This window comes from Rattus norvegicus, chromosome 2 (genome assembly GCF_021556685.1).
Source record: "Rattus norvegicus strain SHRSP/BbbUtx chromosome 2, alternate assembly SHRSP_T2T, whole genome shotgun sequence".
NCBI classification, from domain to species: Eukaryota; Metazoa; Chordata; class Mammalia; order Rodentia; family Muridae; genus Rattus; species Rattus norvegicus.
Genome location: NC_141535.1, coordinates 57,450,877 through 57,470,428, shown reverse-complemented (window position 1 = coordinate 57,470,428; position 19,552 = coordinate 57,450,877). Strand labels below are relative to the sequence as shown.

General features: G+C 42.2%; 1 protein-coding gene across 42 annotated transcripts in view; it reads right to left on the bottom strand.

Annotated features, from left to right (window-relative positions):
• The window catches only part of Fyb1 (FYN binding protein 1), a 149,865-nt gene that overhangs the window by 34,382 nt on the left and 95,931 nt on the right, over positions 1–19,552 (bottom strand). For 18 of the 42 annotated variants that reach the window (XR_015667142.1, XR_015667148.1, XR_015667143.1 and 15 more), the window contains 6 exon segments: positions 10,094–10,140; positions 7,980–7,999; positions 7,465–7,499; positions 5,138–5,258; positions 1,708–1,867; positions 192–336 (listed from right to left, as the gene is read on the bottom strand). Coding sequence is in view for 12 of the 42 variants with exons in the window: in XM_087630119.1 (XP_087486245.1) it covers positions 192–336; positions 1,708–1,867; positions 5,138–5,258; positions 7,465–7,499; positions 7,980–7,999; positions 10,094–10,140 (528 nt within the window). In the remaining 30 variants the exon portion in view is untranslated. 42 annotated transcript variants of the gene reach the window in all.

Below are 19,552 nucleotides of genomic sequence, written 5' to 3'. Positions count from 1 at the left end.
CACTTGGTCTTGCACTCACTCACACTGGGGTTGGGAGTTTCACTTGGTCTTGCACTCACTCACACTGGGGTTGTTGTACACGGTGATTTAGTTTGGTGATGGAGGGCATTAGGTAAAATTGCGGTATCCTGAAATACATGATGTCTGGCAAGGGAATAGTAGTCTGCTTACTGTCTCTCTGTGTCACACACCTGTTAGGAGCATCCTGCTCAGCCACATCATCATAGACATCTTGGTCCTCTTCAACAGGTCTCGGTGGAACAGCATTGATGGTATTCTTCTTCCGTTTCAGGGAATCATAGTCAATCTTGACGGCAGTCGTTTTAATATAACCATCTACCAAGAGGTGAAAGGGGTCCAGGCAACTGGAGCTTAAACACCCGAGAGTTTGTTTTGAAGTACCAATTGCTATCTTAATATTGCTAGGTCTGGGAACGAAGCCTAGCAGGCCCAAAGCTCTGGATTTGGTTTCCTGGCTATGTATGAGTATGTGCACACCTATGCATGCACACATGGATACAGCCAAAAACACTTCATTAAACATTAAAGAGGTTTCTCTGCTTGCCATCTTGACTTAAGGACCTTCCATGGTTTTATATACTCTGTCAGACACTTAACCTGTGGCACTTAAAAGTGAGTCAAGATTCAATGTGAAGATTTAAAGTGGTTTGCGTGACATTTCTTTTTTTCCCCCAACAGAAATGAGGAACTTAATGACTTTTGTAAAAGCTAACATCGCACTTCACTAAAAGAACCATACTCTCCATTTTAACTTTTTCCTCTTTGTTTACCCAATAGCAGAGTCCTAACATGAGCCATGGAGGTCTGGAAGGATCCAATGCTCACTCAAAAGGGACTTATGGCTAGGCAGAGAACCTACTGCTATTATCCTTATTCACAGATACAGTATTACACTAGCCACTGATGACTTACCATTACACATACATGACATAGATTAAGGCAACTTACCACTCTTATCCAACAAGCTTCTGTTTACACATAGATACACATAGTTAACCAACCATAGGTCCACAAGTAGCAAAAGTGCAGCTGATAAGAGACTCCCGAATGCCCAACCTTAAACGGAAGGTATGTATGACATCCCTTCCTCCAAGGGCTCAGGGATATTGCAGAATAAGGACCAGGAAAAGGTGGACAGTTAGAAGGAAACTGCCCTCCAGACATAGCAGAGCAACTGTACATACAAACTTATAGCCGTGTGACTATTCACAAGACCTGTTGTCAAAACCTAGGCAGATCAGCTCCCAGCATGACCGGGGAATCGGGCATGAGTTCCACCCCTAACCGAGAAGCGACTGGTAATTGTTGTTATTGGAAAAGGACAAGTCAGTTTCCAGAGTATTGCCCTTGGTGTAGACCACACTCCAGTGAAAAATCTAAAAATATTTGAGTAATATAAATTGCTATAAATGCGGGGAGGGGGGAGAGATACACAGTTGATTGAAAAGGAAAGAGGGGTTGATTTGGGAAGAGTTGGGGGAGGGAAGGCAAATGTAATCAAAGCATGTTGTATGAAATTCTCAACTAAGAAGGAAGGGAGACATAGGGAGGGAGGGAAGGAGGGAGGGAGGGAAGGAGGGAGGGACGGAGGAAAGTAGGGAAGGAAAGAGGGAGGGAGAGAGGGAGGGAGGGAGAGAAACCGACTAGCCCTGGAAGCCTTGAAACCCCTGGAAAAGGTGCACTCACATGATCCCCTTGCAGTTCTGCCCAGCCATTTCCCTTCTGGATTGTCTGTGATGCGAATTATTTCAATGTCCTCTCCTTGCTTGAAGCTCAGTTCGTTCTTTCCTCCTTTGACATCACAGCAGGCTTTTGCATGATGGATGACTTGAATGGGGCCAGTAAGCTTCAAGGTGGAAAACATAATAGAAAACCACTGAAAATATAATCTTGAAATATAATAATCCTACAACTGTCATTCCTGGTGAATGCTCTTTTTCTTTTCTTTTTTTTCGGAGCTGGGGACCGAACCCAGGGCCTTGCGCTTGCTAGGCAAGCACTCTATCACTGAGCTAAATCCCCAACCCCCTGGTGAATGCTCTTATTAAAGAATTAAGGCAGATGCAGTGTCCCACAGCCAAACATTAGGCTTGCTCAGAGAATCCTGCAGAAGAATGGAGGAAGGATTGTAGGAACCAAAGAAACCCCACAGAACCAATGACCCAGGACTCACAGGGACTCACAGAGACTGAACTGACAATCAGGGAGCCTAGTGGGTCTGACCTCAGCCCTCCTCTTGTATATTACAGTTGTGTAGCGTGGTCTTCTTGTGGGACTCCTAGGAGTGGGGCTGGTGACTTTTTTTTCCTTCCTGGGTTGCCTCATCCAGCCTTAATACGAAGAATAGTGCCTATTCTTACTATAACTTAATGTGCCATATTTTGTTGACATTCATGGGAGGCCTGAACATTTCTGAAGAGAAATGGAGGAGGAGGAGGAGGAGGAGGAGGAGGAGGAGGAGGAGGAGGAGGAGGAGGAGGAGGAGGAGGAGGAGGAGTGAATGGGGAAGGGGAGGGCTGGGAGGAGGGGAAGAGAAGCTACAATCGGAATGCAATTTATGAGAGAAGAATGAAGAAAAGATACAAAAGAGAAAGAGTTGAGGAGAAAACCACAGAGGTGTAGCAAGACCAACAGAGACCAGGTGAACATGTGTGTGTGATTCATCAGAGAGTGGTGGTGGTCTGATGAACATAAGAATTCAGAAAATATATGGAATGAATGGGACTGCATATGTACTGATGTACACTAGCCCTTTCTTTCTTCTGTTCATCCTTCCTTCCTTCCTCCCTCCCTCCCTCCCTCCATTCCTCCCTCCCTCCCTCCCTCCCTCCCTTCTTTCCTTCCTTCCTCCCTCCCTCCCTTCTTTCCTTCCTTCCTCCCTCCCTCCCTTCTTTCCTTCCTTCCTTCCTTCCTTCCTTTGTTCCTGCTTTCCTTTCTTTTGCCTGTTGGAGTATAAACTTGTAGTAAATACTACCTGCTACAAATAAGATAGCATTTTATAAATAGCTTCAAAAAATAATAAACAAATACTAGGCAAAGTTTTCATAACTAATATTCTGAATAACATGATGATTCATTAATAGGAGAATAATATATCTTGAGGCATGAGTCCCTAGATCCTAATTTTCTCTTCCTAAATGAATGTCTTCACTAGGGTATCTCTCATCTTTTGACAAATAAGTATGGATTGTGATTTTTTGGGAGGGGAAAGAAACTGTTTCATTGAGCCTATGTTGTTGTGAATTATGTGACATATTAATTAAACAAAAACATAGGTTGGTAGCTAACTACCGTATCAATTATGGGGTTTATTATAAAAGCAGACTCAAGTAGAAAGGTTTTGGGCTGAGCTGGCTTTATTATAGTTGGCCTCTGTTTGTAAACACTCTGTAATCTGAATATTTGAATTACAGATCTGCAGCTGTATTGGATTTCAATGCATGCAGTGTTCAGAGTATAACTGGTTACTTGTTAACACTTTCTTACTACTTCAGTGAAATACATAGTGTCATGTGAGTCTTTGAGGACGATTTCTCAATAAAGTTGAACTTATTTTAGTATTAATAAATTGATATGTCAGCAAAAGAGAAAAATAAAAGTTTAATTATGATATGTCATGACGCTGATAGATTCTCATATTTATAAACCCCAGTGTCTATTAAAACCTGAGTGAAATATTGCTTGTAAGTTCTCAGATTTGACAACCTCTTGACTTCTTTTTGACTGGTATAACTTCTATACTCAGTTTTTCTTATGAACAAAATTATTTGAATGAATGTGTGAAACAATGAATTACCTTTTCCCCCAAACTAATTTCAAATCCTTAAAAACTACAAATGCTCTCTTGTGAAAAGTATATTACATACATTTTCTTTTTGTTAAAGATTTATTTATTTATTTATTATATTTTAAGTACACTGTAGCTGTCTTCAGACCCACCAGAAGAGGGCATCAGATCTCATTACAGACGGTTGTGAGCCATCATATGGTTGCTGGAATTTGAACTGTGGACCTCTAGAAGAGCAGTCAATGATCTTAACCACTGAGCCATCTCTCCAGCCCAATGCATTTTCATTGTATTAAACTTTTACTTCAAGAACATACGTCTCGGTAGTCATGGATCCTGTGCGAGTAAGATGTTTTAGTTTTCCCATTGCAATCGTAATGTTACTTGTACACAGAAGACTTTTTCCAAGATTTCATGAAAACTCATAGTAGATGGAGTGGCTTTTATATAACATTTCATTTGATCTCATAACAGACTATAGAAAAATCATTTATTTTCACTTTAAAGACTGAGTCTCTGAATCTCAAGGAGTGAGTAATAAGTCTGAGAACACAGATTGTGTATGTGCAGCTGGAGCTGGAATCTAGACTGTCCAAACAACTCCAAGCTGGTTGTTTTCCTTACAGCACGCTGTGGAACTTTTGTTTTAACATAACAAATGTACTGAGAAGTTATACATGACTCACATTTTGTAATTCCATGTATCAAATTCTCTAAAGAGAAATAAATATTTAAAGAAAACCATGTGAATTCCCTTAAAAGTGAAGAATAGTTTTGTAATTCACATCGTTATTCTAAATACTTCTGAGGTCCCAGAAACATACCAGATGGCTTACGTCATCAAAGATGGATGGCATAGCCCAGAGAGTCCAGCTCGTGCATGTAGTGCAGTAGGGATCGCCGTAAAGGTGACATAGTTACCAGAGTTCAGAGAAGGTAAAGGTCAGAAGTTGAGGCATTTAAAGAGGGAGAAGAGGCAGCGGGTCTTAGATAGCAGTAAGTACAGGGCTTAAAGGCAAATGGTTCAGATCCAGATACCAGGGTCTCTAGTAACTCAAAGAAATGTGGTTCATCCAGGAACACTGTGTCCACTGCACCATCATGTGATGTGCCACTGGGACATCTTTATGTGTTGGTTCCAGACTCATGGCACACAGTAATGGTGCATTCATTTCCTCTGTCAACATAAAATCCCTGGGTACTCATGGATTATAAGCTAATTATACTTTGTTTTTTTTTTAATCCCATTTCATTTTTGATGGTAGAATAAGGTGGTGTTTTGGACAGAAATGATGCTATGGCTTTATTCACCAGCAAGCAAGCTCTTACCTTGAATTTCTTCCTCAGTTCTTGCTCTTTCTTCTCTCTCTCCTTCTGCTCCTTTCGTTCTAGCTCTAATCTCTTCTTTTCTTCTTTTTCCCGTTTCTTGTCTCGTTCCTTGGATGACTCTCTGTGAATAGAAATGGTTAAGTTGTGGCTACGTGCGCAGGTGTTTGTAGGTCAGGAACCACTATGCAGAGAGATGTCTACCTACTACAGAAGAAGGTCTCCAAAGACGAGAGATGAAGCCAAGAAGCTAACGATGTAAGAATTCTGGCTGTGTGAAAATCTGTGTGTAGAGCCAGAAGGATTCCATAGCTACAAATACCTTCTCTGACAGCGTAGCTCCTCCCCGCCGCATCGTGAACCATGAGGAGGAAAGCACTGTTCAGAAAGCCCCTGTCCTTGGTTAGCCTTGCACTTTCGTGGGCATGTGTGAGCATACATACGCTCATGGGCACTCATACACATTTTAATCTAGAGACTTCATGGAACAGGTTGAAGAGTTGGGCAGAGGAAATTAAGATAGCTGAGCTCAGCATTCAATCAAACCAGTCCTGAACACTATTAAGGATACTCTGCTCCGCTTGCAGGCAGGAAACCAGCATAACTGTCTTCTGACAGGGTCTACCCAGAAGCCAATGGAAAGAGATGCAGAGACCCACATCCAAACCTAAGGTGGAGTTCGAGGAGTCTTATGGAAGAGTTGGGAGAAGGATTGAGGAACTTGAAGAGGGCAGAAGCTCCACGGGAAAACCAACAAGGTCAAGTAACCTGGACCTTTGGGGGCTACCAAGAGACTGAATCACCAACCAAAGAGCGAGCATGGGCTGGACCTAGGCCCCCTGCATGTATGTAGCAGATGAGCAGCTTGGTCCTCCTGTGGGTCCCCCAAATAACTAGATCGGGGCTGTCCCCGAGCCTGTTGCCTACCTGCCTGCCTGTGGATCCTGTATCCCTAAATGGACCACCTTGTCTGGCCCAGGAGAGGATGTGCCTAGTCCCACAGTGATGTGATGTGCAGTTGTATGTGTGTGGTGTGTGGTGTGGTGTGTGTGTGTGTGTGTGTGTGTGTGTGTGCACGCACTCGTGTTAGTTGAGGGGATAATAGCCAGGGGGCTTCCCCTTTTCAAAATAGAAGGGGAAGGTAGAATGGGGAGAGGACTTGCATGAGGGGGGTACTGGGAGGAGAGGAAGGGCTGATATTAGACTGCAAAGTGAATGAATAAATAAATACATTTTTTTTGAAAAAGAAAAAGATCACTACTATTTCCACACGCTTTCTGTGGTGGTTTGAATAAGAATGACCCCATAGACTGAAGGGTGTGAATGCTTGGCCCATAGGGAGTGGTCCATTGAGGTGTAGAGGAAGTGTACCATTGTGGGGCTGGCTTTGCGGTCTCATACTTGGCCTGGTGGGCAGCTGCTGATGCAGTAGAACTCTCACCTCCTTCTCCAGCATCATGTCTGTGTGAATGCTGCCATGCTTCTTACCATTCTTACAATAATGGACTGAACTTCTGAAACTGTGACCCGGTCTCAATGAAATGTTGTCCTTTATAAGAGTTGACATGGTCATAGCATCTCTTCACAGCAATAGAAATCCAAACTAAGGCAGTTTCCACGAAATATCTTAGTCTATTTTAAACTCTACTGTGGAGTCACTTTTCATATCTACCCAGTAGACTAGAACATAGGCATCTGGTACTGCGCTGAGCCACAGCCCATAATGCCTCTGTGTCTGGGTGAAGAAGATACAACACACACACACACACACACACACACACACACACACACACACTCACACACACACACACTCACACACACACACACACACACTCAAACACACACGGGAGGGGGAAGGGGTGGGTAGGGAAAGGGAGAGGGAGAGGGAGAGGGAGAGGGAGAGGGAGAGGGAGAGGGAGAGGGAGAGGGAGAGGGAGAGGGAGAGGGAGAGGGAGGGAGATTTATTCCCTGACTGTCTTTCAAGTAGCTTCAGGTTTCACATGGCAGTCATTAGAGTCCCATGTAGGGTCGTTGGAGAAGTGAACCAATTATAGTCCTTTGTAGTGAAATAAGGGAAGCCATTACAGGTCAACCAACCATGTAAACAAAGTTTTTCCTTCCTAGTGCTTTTGAGCACCCATCTGCTCTCTTACAAAACATTGTATTCATTTTAGAAGAACATTGTTCTTTTTTTTTGTTTTTGTTTTTGTTTTTTTTTTCTTTTTTCAGAGCTGGGGACCGAACCCAGGGCCTTGGGCAAGCGCTCTACCACTGAGCTAAATCCCCAACCCCCAGAAGAACATTGTTATGGTAACAAAAGCAATGCATACATGTCTTCATACATTTCTCCATCACTCTCTTGTTCCTGCCAAGAAAATAAGATAATTACCGTGATTATTCCAAAAGGCCACACACATACTTCATTGACAAATTATTCCTTAAAATCAGTGTTTAACACATTTCATTAAAAATTATTCCTTAAAATGTTTGAGTTTATATAATTTGAGCCTAAATTGGCTTATTTGAAATTTTCTTTTCTCTCACTCTTTTTTCTAATTGTGAGAGACATTAGGAACATGTAAAGGAAATTGCATTTTCTGTTTTTCCCAGTCATTTAGCTGTGCGGCCAGACATAAGTTCAGTACTACATTACTCTACCATGGGTTAACATACTGACTGGCATACAATATTTCAAGCATTTAAGTTAAGTAAGGTTAGAAAAAGAAAAAATACCATTGAAAATTGTAAAACTTTTTATTTGTCTGTTTATAACAATAGGACATGAATTATAATTGTTAAACATTCCCATGTTAGTAATAGAAAAAGAGATATAAAAATATCTGACCTCTTCTAGATTTCCAGTACCTAAAGGATTGGAGAAACAAAACAAGACAACACACTGTAACTAAGAAACACTTCAAAAGGGATACAATAATACTTATATCAATTTAAAGTATAATCAAACTTAACCTCTTAAATCACAAAATAAAATATGTGCTTTGGTATTTTTTAACACTCATAATTTAATTACAAAGTCCTTTTGTTAATTTTCATAAGATAATGCAAAAGTAAATAATAATTATGGTACCTTTTATTTGCTTTATGTAAGGCATAGTACATTTGATGTGTGTACTTGTGTGAAATGATATAAAATAGGGAAAACCACAAATAGTTCGTACTCTTTGGCACATTCTTTCTTGGGGATTTGCTTCCATGTATCAAATAAGCTGAGGTGATTAAACTAAAAATGACTACAGTGTAAAAATGCTCTACCAGATTTCAAGCCATAATCTGATATTATGTTACTAAGATGATAACACTAAGCTCATAATAAAACAACAATGTAGTATTGCTTTAAAACACATGGGCCAAAGGAATTGAAAAGAGTGCTCAGGGACTGTACTGGATACTTTTTTATGTCAATATGTCACAAGCTAAAGTTATCAGAGAGGAGGGAAGATCCGATTTTAAAACTGCCTCCATAAGATCAGGTTGTAGGCAAGCTTATAGATTAATTAGTGATTGATGGGGGGAGGGCGCAGCCCATTGTGGGTGATGTCATCCCTGGACTGGTGGTTCTGGGCTCTATAAGAAAGTGGGCTAGCTGTGGTGAGCAATCCAGTAAGCAGCACTCCCCCTTGGCCTCTGCATCAGTTCCTCCCTCCAGGTTCCTGCCCTCTTTGAGTTCTTATCCTGACTTCCTTTGGTGATGAACTGTAATGGAGAGTGCAAGCCAAAGAAACCCTTTCCTCCCCAAGTTGTTTTGGTCATGGTGTTTGATCACAGCAATAGTAACCCTAAGACAGGGACTAAGAAAACTTCTATATGGTCATATAATACATGCATACATATACCCACATTCATCTATAGTTGATATACTATAGAAGTGCGCCATAAATTATAAAAAGAGCATGAATTATTTTGAGTTTGGTTGGAAGAACACTGGCACTATATACAAACTCAAGAGCAGAAAAGAGAATTATGAAATGAAAACCAATCTGAATTAGCTGAGGAGAGGCACTGATTTCGGTGATAAAGCCAGTAGTGGGTCCCCAACAGTCCATTAGAGAGGTTCACACTCATTCTCACATAGCTAGTGCTCGCTAAGTCCAATTACAAAACAAATGTTGGTTACATTTTAGTTACAAAACAAAACAAAAGCAGGAAATAGAAAGGGGACTCATACTGGGGACATGGTGTTGAGTGGGTTGGAGTGGGATAAGGGAGGTTGGGAGGCTGAGTGTGATTAGAATGTATTACATAAATATATGGAGGGGCCATAGAATAAGTTTAATAAAAATAAAATGTGTGCAAATTAAAATGAGATCCTTTTTGTATCCTAAGACTGAGGAAAGATGAGAAAGCTTAATAAAGCACCCATCTGCTGGTGAAAGGTGGGGCATGGCCACATCCGTGTCTTGCTGAGACTGTAGACAGGGCATCAATTCTGAAGAGCATCCTAGTCCTATTAGGCAAAGTAAATATCTTGGAGCACATAGCCAGCCTTTCCACAGCCATTTCTCTGTGAAGAAATGACCTCTCTGAAGTCCACATGTGATGAGCCTGTAGAGGAGTTCTGCAGTGTCTCTTATAATCCCAGGAGTTCAGTAAAATGTGGGTGCATGCCACAGTGTACTTAGTAACGACAGACTAAATGTGTGCACAGTAGCGGGGTGGAAGCTGGAGAAAACCTTATGCTGAGTGTTCTCAGAAAGAAGACTCAATAATCTACTTTTTATATCAATTACATATATACTTCACATAATCATATAATAAGAATATGTACAAACACACATTGAGTATTTTAGGATGTCTCTCTATAGTGAGAAAGAGAAGGGAAGGAAGCATGAGAATGCTAAGAAATAAGTAAAGCAAGGGGTCCTGTATAGGCCATTAAGGAGGCCATGACATTTGACTAATTGAAACGTGTACTTCAGATAAAAAAAAGTTACCCCTTACCATCAGAATGCATGACACCATCTTGATTTTCTTCATTTATAGGATGTCTGAAAACAAGAAAGAAAGAAAAGAACCCATGAGAATAAAGTAGAAGCTTGCCTTAAAATGAAAATATACATAAACTTATGCCCATAAACTGCAACCTCTTTTTGCCCTCAGTGGACACCCGGCGTGCATATAGTACATATACATACAGGCAAAACACTCACACACATAAAATAATGATAAATAAAATAAAAAACACACTGTCCTCCAGAGGCAAGTTTTACCCCAAGTCAAAAATAAAACACTAAGAAAGGAAAAACAAATGCAATCAAGCCAGCTTTGCATTCAACTAGCAATCTTTAGGAGGGGAGAGAATACGATAACGCACTAACAGAGACACAATGAGCAGAACCCAGACAAGGCTAACCATAATCTCCACAAACAATCTGATTTCCTCAACAAATAAATTGCAAGGAAAAAAGAAAAACTGAGGTGGTAGGCAAACTTCAATGCTTAAAGAGATAAATTGAATATATAAATTTATATATGAACATATAAAATATGAACATGAATCATCAAAGACTCTTAGTCAAAGCACACATGCATACAATGACTGAAAACTGCCCTTTTTTTTTTTGGACAGAGTTTTACTAAAAGTAGGTCAAGTTGGTCTTGACCTAGTAACCTCTATGCTTCATAATCTTGAGTGCTGGGATTAGAGGCTTGTGTCCTGCTCATGACTGATTTGACATTTTAGGCTAACAGGGTTTAATCTGGGGACATAGCTACTGAATAGTCTATGGATGAAATAAGACAATGTTTGTTATTAGTTTCAGGATAACACAAGAAAGGGAAGTAATGAAGAGACAGATGTACCAGATCTATTTATAGCTCCCGCAGTGGGTAGAGGACACTGGGCCCACCATATTACTGTCTCTGCCTTCCACATGGTTAACTATATTTTACCATTCTTATATTCTAAAAAAGAAATAATTTAATCACAAAAGCTCTTGGGCTCTTTAAAGGAACTGATTTAATTCCAAAGCTTTTACAGTGTTTTCATGGGAGGGGTTCTGTAATGAAGTCATTGGGAAGTCCATTTAAGGCAGTGGTGTTTAAACTGTGGGTCATGACCCCTTTGGGAGAACATATCAGATGTCCTGCATGATCAGATGATTCGAAAAAGTAGCAAAATTACAGTTATGAAGTAGCAACAAAGTCCTTTTATGATCGAGGCTCACCACAACACGAGGACCTATATCAAAGGGTGGTAGTGTTAGGAAGGTTGAGAGCCATTGATTTAAGGTGTTTGAATTGCTTTAAAAGGAAAGCCAGTATATTACATTGTATATGCAGCGTGAAACATCCAAAGACGGTTAAGTCACTTTAACCTTCAAGACAACATGTTGAAACCACCTGAAGTTGAGTGGTCTAATCAGTGATGAACAATTACTGTAGCTTTGTGCTTACATACTTATAATCGCAGTACCCAGCCTGGGCTATAAATAAGTTTCCATTTCAATGACAAAACAAAGCAAAGAAAAAGATCCTTTTGGAAATAATTATTTAAATAAAATTACTAGGTGGGTATTGAAGAACACGTTTTATAAATATAAGTAATGTTTGGTTTCTGAGTGTGGGGGTGGGGGGTAAGGACAAGGGACTGAAGTGCATATTTTACATATCAAAGCAGAACTAGACTTAAGGTCTCCCCAGCATCCCTCAGTCCCTACCTCACATACTCTGCCCTCATCCTTGAACTTTCTAGTCTAGGGGTTGGGCTGCCCTTCCCCCGAATCGCTCCTCCCTATATAATCCAGACATTTTGATCTCCCTCTTTCCTTTCTCTCTGTTTCTCTCTTTCTCCCCCCACCCCTGACCCCTGCCCACCCATAGTGACTCCCCTGGCTTCATCCTTGGGGCCCGTGAACCCATCCAAGAGCAATTTCCCAATAAACCTGCTTTTAATATATTCTAATCTGGCTTGAATTGGCTCATTTCATTGGCAGAGAAATAACTTACCTCTTAACATAAGTAAGTCCTTCACCTTAGCTTTAAGGAATAGCATTTTACTGAAAACATAAATACTTTGGATATAAAATACACAGACATTCAACCAATGAATAGTCCTTTTCATGGTGAGCAGGTCACAGGGCTGAGTAATGAATTCTGTTCTTCCACTGCTTTACTTCTAGAACTCTATTCCTCTTCCCTTTGCCTCCTCCTCCTTCCTCCTTCCTCTTCCCTCCCTCCTCCAATTGAACCCTCTGATCCTAATCTTTGAGATGGGGTCTCACTTTGTGGCTCAGAACTCTCAGTCCTCACAAACACTGTGATTATAGGCATGTACCACCGCACCTGGGCTAACTCTGCCTCTCACAGTCTCTCATTTCCTGCAGATACAGAATCCTCACCCCCTCTAACAATCTCCTTCTCCATGCTTAGCTGGAGGAGTTTTATTGGGTTAATGCCAGCTCTAAAATAAAAATAAAAAAAAATTGTGTGTGTGTGTGTGTGTGTGTGTGTGTGTGTGTGTGTGAGTGCGCGCGCGCGCCAGGACACATGAATAGAGGTCAGAAGAACCATGCTCTAGGATTGGGTCCTTCCTTCCACCTTTCTGTAAATTCTGGAGATTGGAATCGGGTGCTCACTCTATATTCTTTTCTCTTGTCATCCCCGTGCTGTAGATCGCTGACCCAAGTATTTTATCTTCTGGGAGTTTATTCTCCAGTTCCCAAGCCTCCTCTACTGCTTCTGGGTGTCATTGGTCCACTTCTAGAGTGCTACAAAGTCTCTACTTATGACCAGACCACAAAACCCTTGAGGAAAGAGATCGTTTATCATTTTGAAAATACTTATAGAGTAACTCCTGCGTGTGCTTCTTATTGAACTGGTGATGTCTCCGTGATTCAGAGACTAGGGTAACTTTTATCTCCAAGATGAATTTTTGCCAGTTGTTTAAAATGATATTAAATAATAATAATAATAATAATAATAATAATAATAATAAATTCCAACTGGACTAACAGTATACTTTCTAAAACACCCGGATAAATAGTAAGTAAGTAAGAATAAAGCAAATGGCATTAGCACATTCATTCAAAGAGTTTCTTACCCAAGCAGACTTTTATTTGTACACATAGACACAATATTATGCCATATGAAATGTAATGCCATTTTATATAGGTCTGAGTTCATGCCGTATACAGTATCAAAGTAGTCAGCTTGAAACAGTGACCACAATGGCAGGGACAGTGGAGAATAAAATGGACCAAGATGAGGATAAGAAACAGGTGCAGATGTCCTGAAAAGACCCAAGTGCAATTGCCACCCAGTGCTCAGGCATAAAGAGGAGCTTTGCAGAGAGAAGAACAGAACCAGTCACAACCAACTACAGAGGGCTGAGAGGAGGGAGTGGGCAGGGAGGAGAGACAGGGGGAGCTTATCAGCAGAGATAAGTCCATTCAAGCAGGCTCTCGGTATAGTTCTTTGTTTTCAATGCAGCCTTAAGAACCAAATGAAGTTCATTTAATATTATGCCTGTCATTTCTGAGGACTCTTAGGGTGGGGTGAGGGCTGCAGCTCAGTGACAGAGTGCTTGCCTAGTGTGTATGAGGTCCTGGTTCAAATCCCAGGAAAGTAAAACCAAACCAAACAAGCAAACAAAATCTACTGGAGTCCTAGATCTTGACATTTAAAGATGTGAAACTGTTGCCTTTTTAATGCTGTATTTACTCTTTGTAAATTTAGCTTTTAACCTTTTATTGCTGAAACCTTTTTGAAGAAAGATCTAAGTGACACATAAAGTTATTTTATACCCGTCCTTATCAGAAATGGACCCCTCCCTCGGGAACATGTCTTTCTATACTTAACCTATGAGAAAATTTGAAACTCTGAACTGGCCAAAGCTAAAAATTGCCAAATGGAATTAGGTAAGGCTATCTGATGTGCCCAGTCTCAGGTTGTGGAAAATTCGAAGCACTTGTAGTTAATTACGAGATCACACTGGTACATTCTTCTTTAAAACAAGGGACTTCAGGAAGAACACTTGGCTCTTTCCTCTTCTAACCTTAGTCACTTCCCATTCATTATTATTCCTTATTACCTCACTTTTCCTGTCTTACTGCTATTAATAACCACAAAATTTGTTTTGTATATACAACCTCAACCTTCGGTTCCATCTGAAGTAGGCTATACTGATACAGTTCTGATTCCTTTTAAAACAGCTCTAAGAAATGTGCTATAGCAAACGACGTCGACTGGACCGTCAACAACGAAACGCTCCGTCTTCTGACTTCATTTCACTGGTCAGAGTCACACACAGGAAACTGTAACGAGCTGTCTGCATTCTGGCCACTAGGTGGGGAAAGAATGCAATTTAAAATACTTGTCACTTTGCCTCCCACAACTTAGATTTTTGAAATTATTTATGATTTCTGGTTCCTATTTAACTTTAACCCTTCAGACGTTGCAACGTAGATTGACCCGAAGGACATGAATACAAATTACTCCCCAGAATAGCTTTAGAAGCAGGCGGGGCAGGCCCTGCATGGTCGAAGTCCTTAGCTCCCCAAATTCCTCCCTTGTTCCCAGTTGGAGATTCTGCTGTGCATCCAGGGGAGCTCTAACATTGTCAGCCATTTAGCCCAGCCCTCACCAGGCTGAAGCTGAGTCAGACTCTTCCAGGAATTCTTCCCTGTCTAGGGTATTGTTTTTACCTTTGCTGGTTATTTCTTATCACCATATATAAACATGTGGTCATTTTCGTATAAGCTCCACCTTCCCCTTGCTACCTAGTATACTTGAGGTCAGCCTAGGTTATAGTAACATGAGATCTTGTCTTGCAACACAGAAACAGAAACAAACAAACATTCTTCCCACCCCAGTTGTTGCTCCTTAAACAGAGTCTAAATTGACTTTTTCCAATATCTTTCTACCTGTGTGCATGCATGTGCAGGCCTGAACAGCAGTTGGACTTGGGTATCTCCAATTATCACATTACACTTTATATTTTGAGACAGGGTCTTTCTCACTGAATCTAGAGCCTTCGATGTAGCTACTCTGACTGATCTGTGAGCCTCGGGACCCTACCTGTCTCCACCATATCTGTACCCCCTCACTTCTTCAGAACTGGAGGTTATAGATACATACTTTTTAGTGTGTGATGGGCACAAAACTCACGCTTGTGTGGCAGGAACTTTCCAGTTGCTAAGGCCTTGGGTTTGGAGCCACGCATGATCCTCACTGTGAGTTTCATAAATAAATCCAAATTCTGCTGTTGTTCCCTTCAAAATGTATCCATAGCACAGTCATTTCTTGCTGTCCCCGACAAGGACAGCCCATCTTGGCCAGAACGCTTCAGTAGATTGGCTGCGTTTCTGCAACATCTAACTGGTTCTGGTGCTGCCTCCATATTTACTCATCTACTTAAAGTGACCTTAATGAAAGGCAAGTCAAAAAACCTTGGTGCTGTGCTTGCATCTCACTTAGGGTGACAGTAACAGACTGTCACAGCACATGGAGCCCCTAGTGAGCGTGCCCTCTTCCCATTGCTTCTCTTGCTGCCTTTAGTGCAGTCCTGCACCTTCTTAGACTTTGGCCTCTTTCAACTTCTGTTTTCTCTGTTCTCTGCCTTGAGCAGTTCCCTCCCCCGCAGCTTTAAGTCCACGCCCACATCCCCTCGCTTCTTTGCTCCCTCCCATCTCTGTTTAGCTGTAACTACAAGCTGCCTGTAACACCCCTCACATTTTCCTTTCCTGTTTTCCCTCTCAGCACTTGACCCTTACTGCCCACTGCAGTGTCTTCCATCTGTCCATCTGTTGCCATTTCTCCTGCCCTTGCTTTATACAGAAGCAGAGATCTCTGTTTTGTGCATGACCGTCCCTGAAGTTCAATTGAAAGGATGCAGAGAAGTGACTCGAAGATTTGTAGAGTGAATATTTTATACAGCTTTAAAAAAAATCTGTATGCATACACTGTAGCTGTCTTCAGACACACTAGAAGAGGGCATCGGATTCCATTACATTTGTTTGTGAGCCACTGTGCGGTTGCTGGGATTTGAACTCACAACCTCTTTAAGAGCAGTCAGTGTTTTTAACCACTGAGCCATCTCTAGCCCCAGATTTTAAAAGCTCAATAGGTTATGACTTGAGAATGGATTTTGAGTAGCAGGAGGGAACAGGACCCACAAGGGCGGGGCAAGAGGTGCAGAAACACCTTCATCTTCTACTTTTCTGCCTCAAACCTGACCCATCAGTTTCCTCCATGCTCTTGAGCATGACTATTATGGCCCATTTTGCTTTCGTTTCCTCTATGTGTTTATCTAACTTCCCCTTCAACGGGGGAAATTTCTCATCTAGGTATTTCCTCATTGTGGAATCTACTGCTGGGAACTCTAAAACAGTTGAAGCTTTCTGCTTTGAAGAGTTGGATAAGCGTCTGCATGCCCTTAACATTTCCCCCTTTTCTTCACATAGTAACGAACTTTACAGTACTCTAAGTATAGATCTTCTAGGCAATGGAAAACACCCAAGCCTCTTCTGTTCTTCCCACGTTCCTTCTACGTTGGATATATTTTTATGGAGTTGGCTGATCCTAGATAAGTCACTTCACAAGAGGACGCCTTAATATGATTGGAGTAATAAACGACTCAAGGTTTATCACCACCAGCGAACTTTGTAAATAACGTGTGGAACAGTGCTGCCTACAAGGATCCAAGCCTGCTGACTTCTTCGTGATTCCTTGCAAAGCTGGCCCATTGACTAGCATCCCGTGCTCTATCACTGCTTTTGAAATCTGTTCTTCCTTCTATAGCCTTCTTAGGAGCCTTCCCCACGACGGATTCTAGGGCTGAGGTTTCAGGGAGTCAACACAGCAGACCTAACTGTGCTATGCTTTAGAAGAATGTGCTATCAAGGCTGGCCTATGACCTACAGATGAACGCGTTTTCTTTATAACTATATGCTGCTGTAAAAGTGGCCTAGTTGATAATAGTATTTTGCTGTGTGAGACCTTATCAACCATGTGACATATATGAATGTTCGCTTTCCTTCTAGGTTTTAGGTCTTCTGACAGCTGTCAGGCCCAAGGAATCTATGAGACAGTGCCCCTGGCCCCAGTGGAAATCTTAGTTTCTATCAACCTCTGGTGGGCTTCTGATGGAAGCTGCCTGAGACATCCACTGCGTTTTCATAACCATGGTTTCTGTATACCCTTCTCATGCTTGTGGAATTGCCTGGAAACCTGTGCTTAGACAGCGCCACCTGCTGGATGTTCTTTCTTCTTTGCCTTCTTTACCTCTCATGTCACTGAACCCTGAGACCCGTGAGTCCTTTTGATGAGTCATTACACTTATGGGTGGCCTGGAGGAGCCCTGAAGCAGAGGATCTAGTGTCAAATAGCCTTCCTTTTCATAATGTCCTCAACGAAATGATAACTGACCTCCAGAGCTTATCAACTTTTAGAATTCTTTTTTGAGCATTTGTGAAGATTTCATACTAAAAGTTTGCTATACTCAGAAGCTTTGCTGAAGCTGTTGTCTGGGGGCAGGGCTTTATAACATACTTTAGAAGTGCTAGGGTCCTGAGCCCACTGTGGTGGCATATGCCTGCCATCGAAGTAGAGGCAGAGGCAGAGGCAAAGGAGGCAGAGTGAGAGGCAGAGTGAGAGGCAGAGTGAGAGGCAGAGGCAGAGGCAGGGGCAGGGGCAGGGGCAGGGGCAGGGGCAGGGGCAGGGGCAGGGGCAGGGGCAGAGACAGAGACAGAGGCAGAGTGAGAGGCAGGGGCAGGGGCAGGGGCAGGGGCAGAGGCAGAGGCAGAGACAGAGTGAGAGGCAGGGGCAGGGGCAGGGGCAGGGGCAGAGGCAGGGGCAGGGGCAGGGGCAGGGGCAGGGGCAGAGACAGAGGCAGGGGCAGGGGCAGGGGCAGGGGCAGGGGCAGGGGCAGGGGCAGAGACAGAGGCAGGGGCAGGGGCAGGGGCAGGGGCGGGGCAGGGGCAGGGGCAGGGGCAGGGGCAGAAACAGAGGCAGGGGCAGGGGCAGGGGCAGAGACAGAGGCAGGGGCAGAGGCAGGGGCAGGGGCAGGGGCAGGGGCAGGGGCAGGGGCAGGGGCAGAGACAGAGGCAGGGGCAGGGGCAGGGGCAGAGGCAGCAGGATCTTTCTAAGATCAAAGTCAGCTGGGCTACATAATTCTAGGCCAGCCAAGGGTATACAGTGAGGGTCTGTCTCATACAAAATGAAAAACAAAACTAAAGTGTAAAATAAAAGTAAATCTATGAAAAAATTCTGAGATCTAAATTTAATGAGTTAAATTGACCAGAGGTTTAAAAAAAAATACTGAGGAATAAGAAACATGATTCTATGTGAAAAGAAAAAAAATTAGATGGAAACTAAATGTTTAAGAGAATATATATTAGTTAATGTTATATATTAGAATATATATTTAGGTAAATATATAGCTAATATTAATCAGGCTAATAATACTAGTAGTAGGTAGATGCTCACACTTTGATTTGCTAACAGGATCTCCCAAAGTGTTCACAGGGTGCTCAAGTCTTCAAACAAACATCTCTAGGTTCAAATGCCTGGGAGGCTGTAATGTTAATATGCGCATATGTAGTAGCCACATAGAAGATAAGACCAACAAGCTGCACATATGTACTTACTTCCTAATTTGAAACGCCCATGGAAGTTATGGTTAAAAATAATCATGGGTAACTCATAGTAAATGTGTTTTCAACTACTGTTCAAAATCGTAACCGTGAAGCAATTAAGGAAGGAGTGAATGTGATTTTGTAATTAATACATTCTATTATGTGGATTATGGGCAAAAGGCTGACACATCATAGTGGGAATAAGGTGCAATCAGATTATACTATTATAGTGGAATGTCACTGTATTGGCTAGTTCTGTTTCAACTTGACACAAGCTGAGATCATCAGAGAAGAAGGAGCCTCAATTGAGGAAATGCCTTTATAAGATCCTGCTGTAAGGTTATTTTCATAGTTAATGATCAGCGGGGGAGGGCCCAGCGCATTGTGGATGATGCCACCCCTGGGCTGTTGGTATTGGATTCTACAAGAGAGCAGCCTGAGCAAGCCATGGGTAGCAAGCCCGTAAGCAGCACCCTCCATGGCCTCTGCAGCAGCTCCTGTATCCAGGTTCCTGCCCTGAGCGAGTTCCTGTCCTCACTGTCTTTGATGATGAACTGTTATGTGGCACTGTTGGTGAAAGAAACCCTTTCTTCCCCAAGTTGCTTTTGGTCATGGTTTTCATCATAGCAACAGCGACCTTACCCAAGAAAAGCTGGTATCAGGACAGTGGAGTATTGCCGTGCCTCACACGGCCATGTCATTTTGCGGGGAGGATTGTGGAAGGACTTTGGAATTTTTGGCTAGAAAGGTCATTCATTGAGTGTTGAGAGCTCTGAATTCGACAGGAGCTTTGAAGAAACGAATGTCCAAAGCACTGTAGACAGCG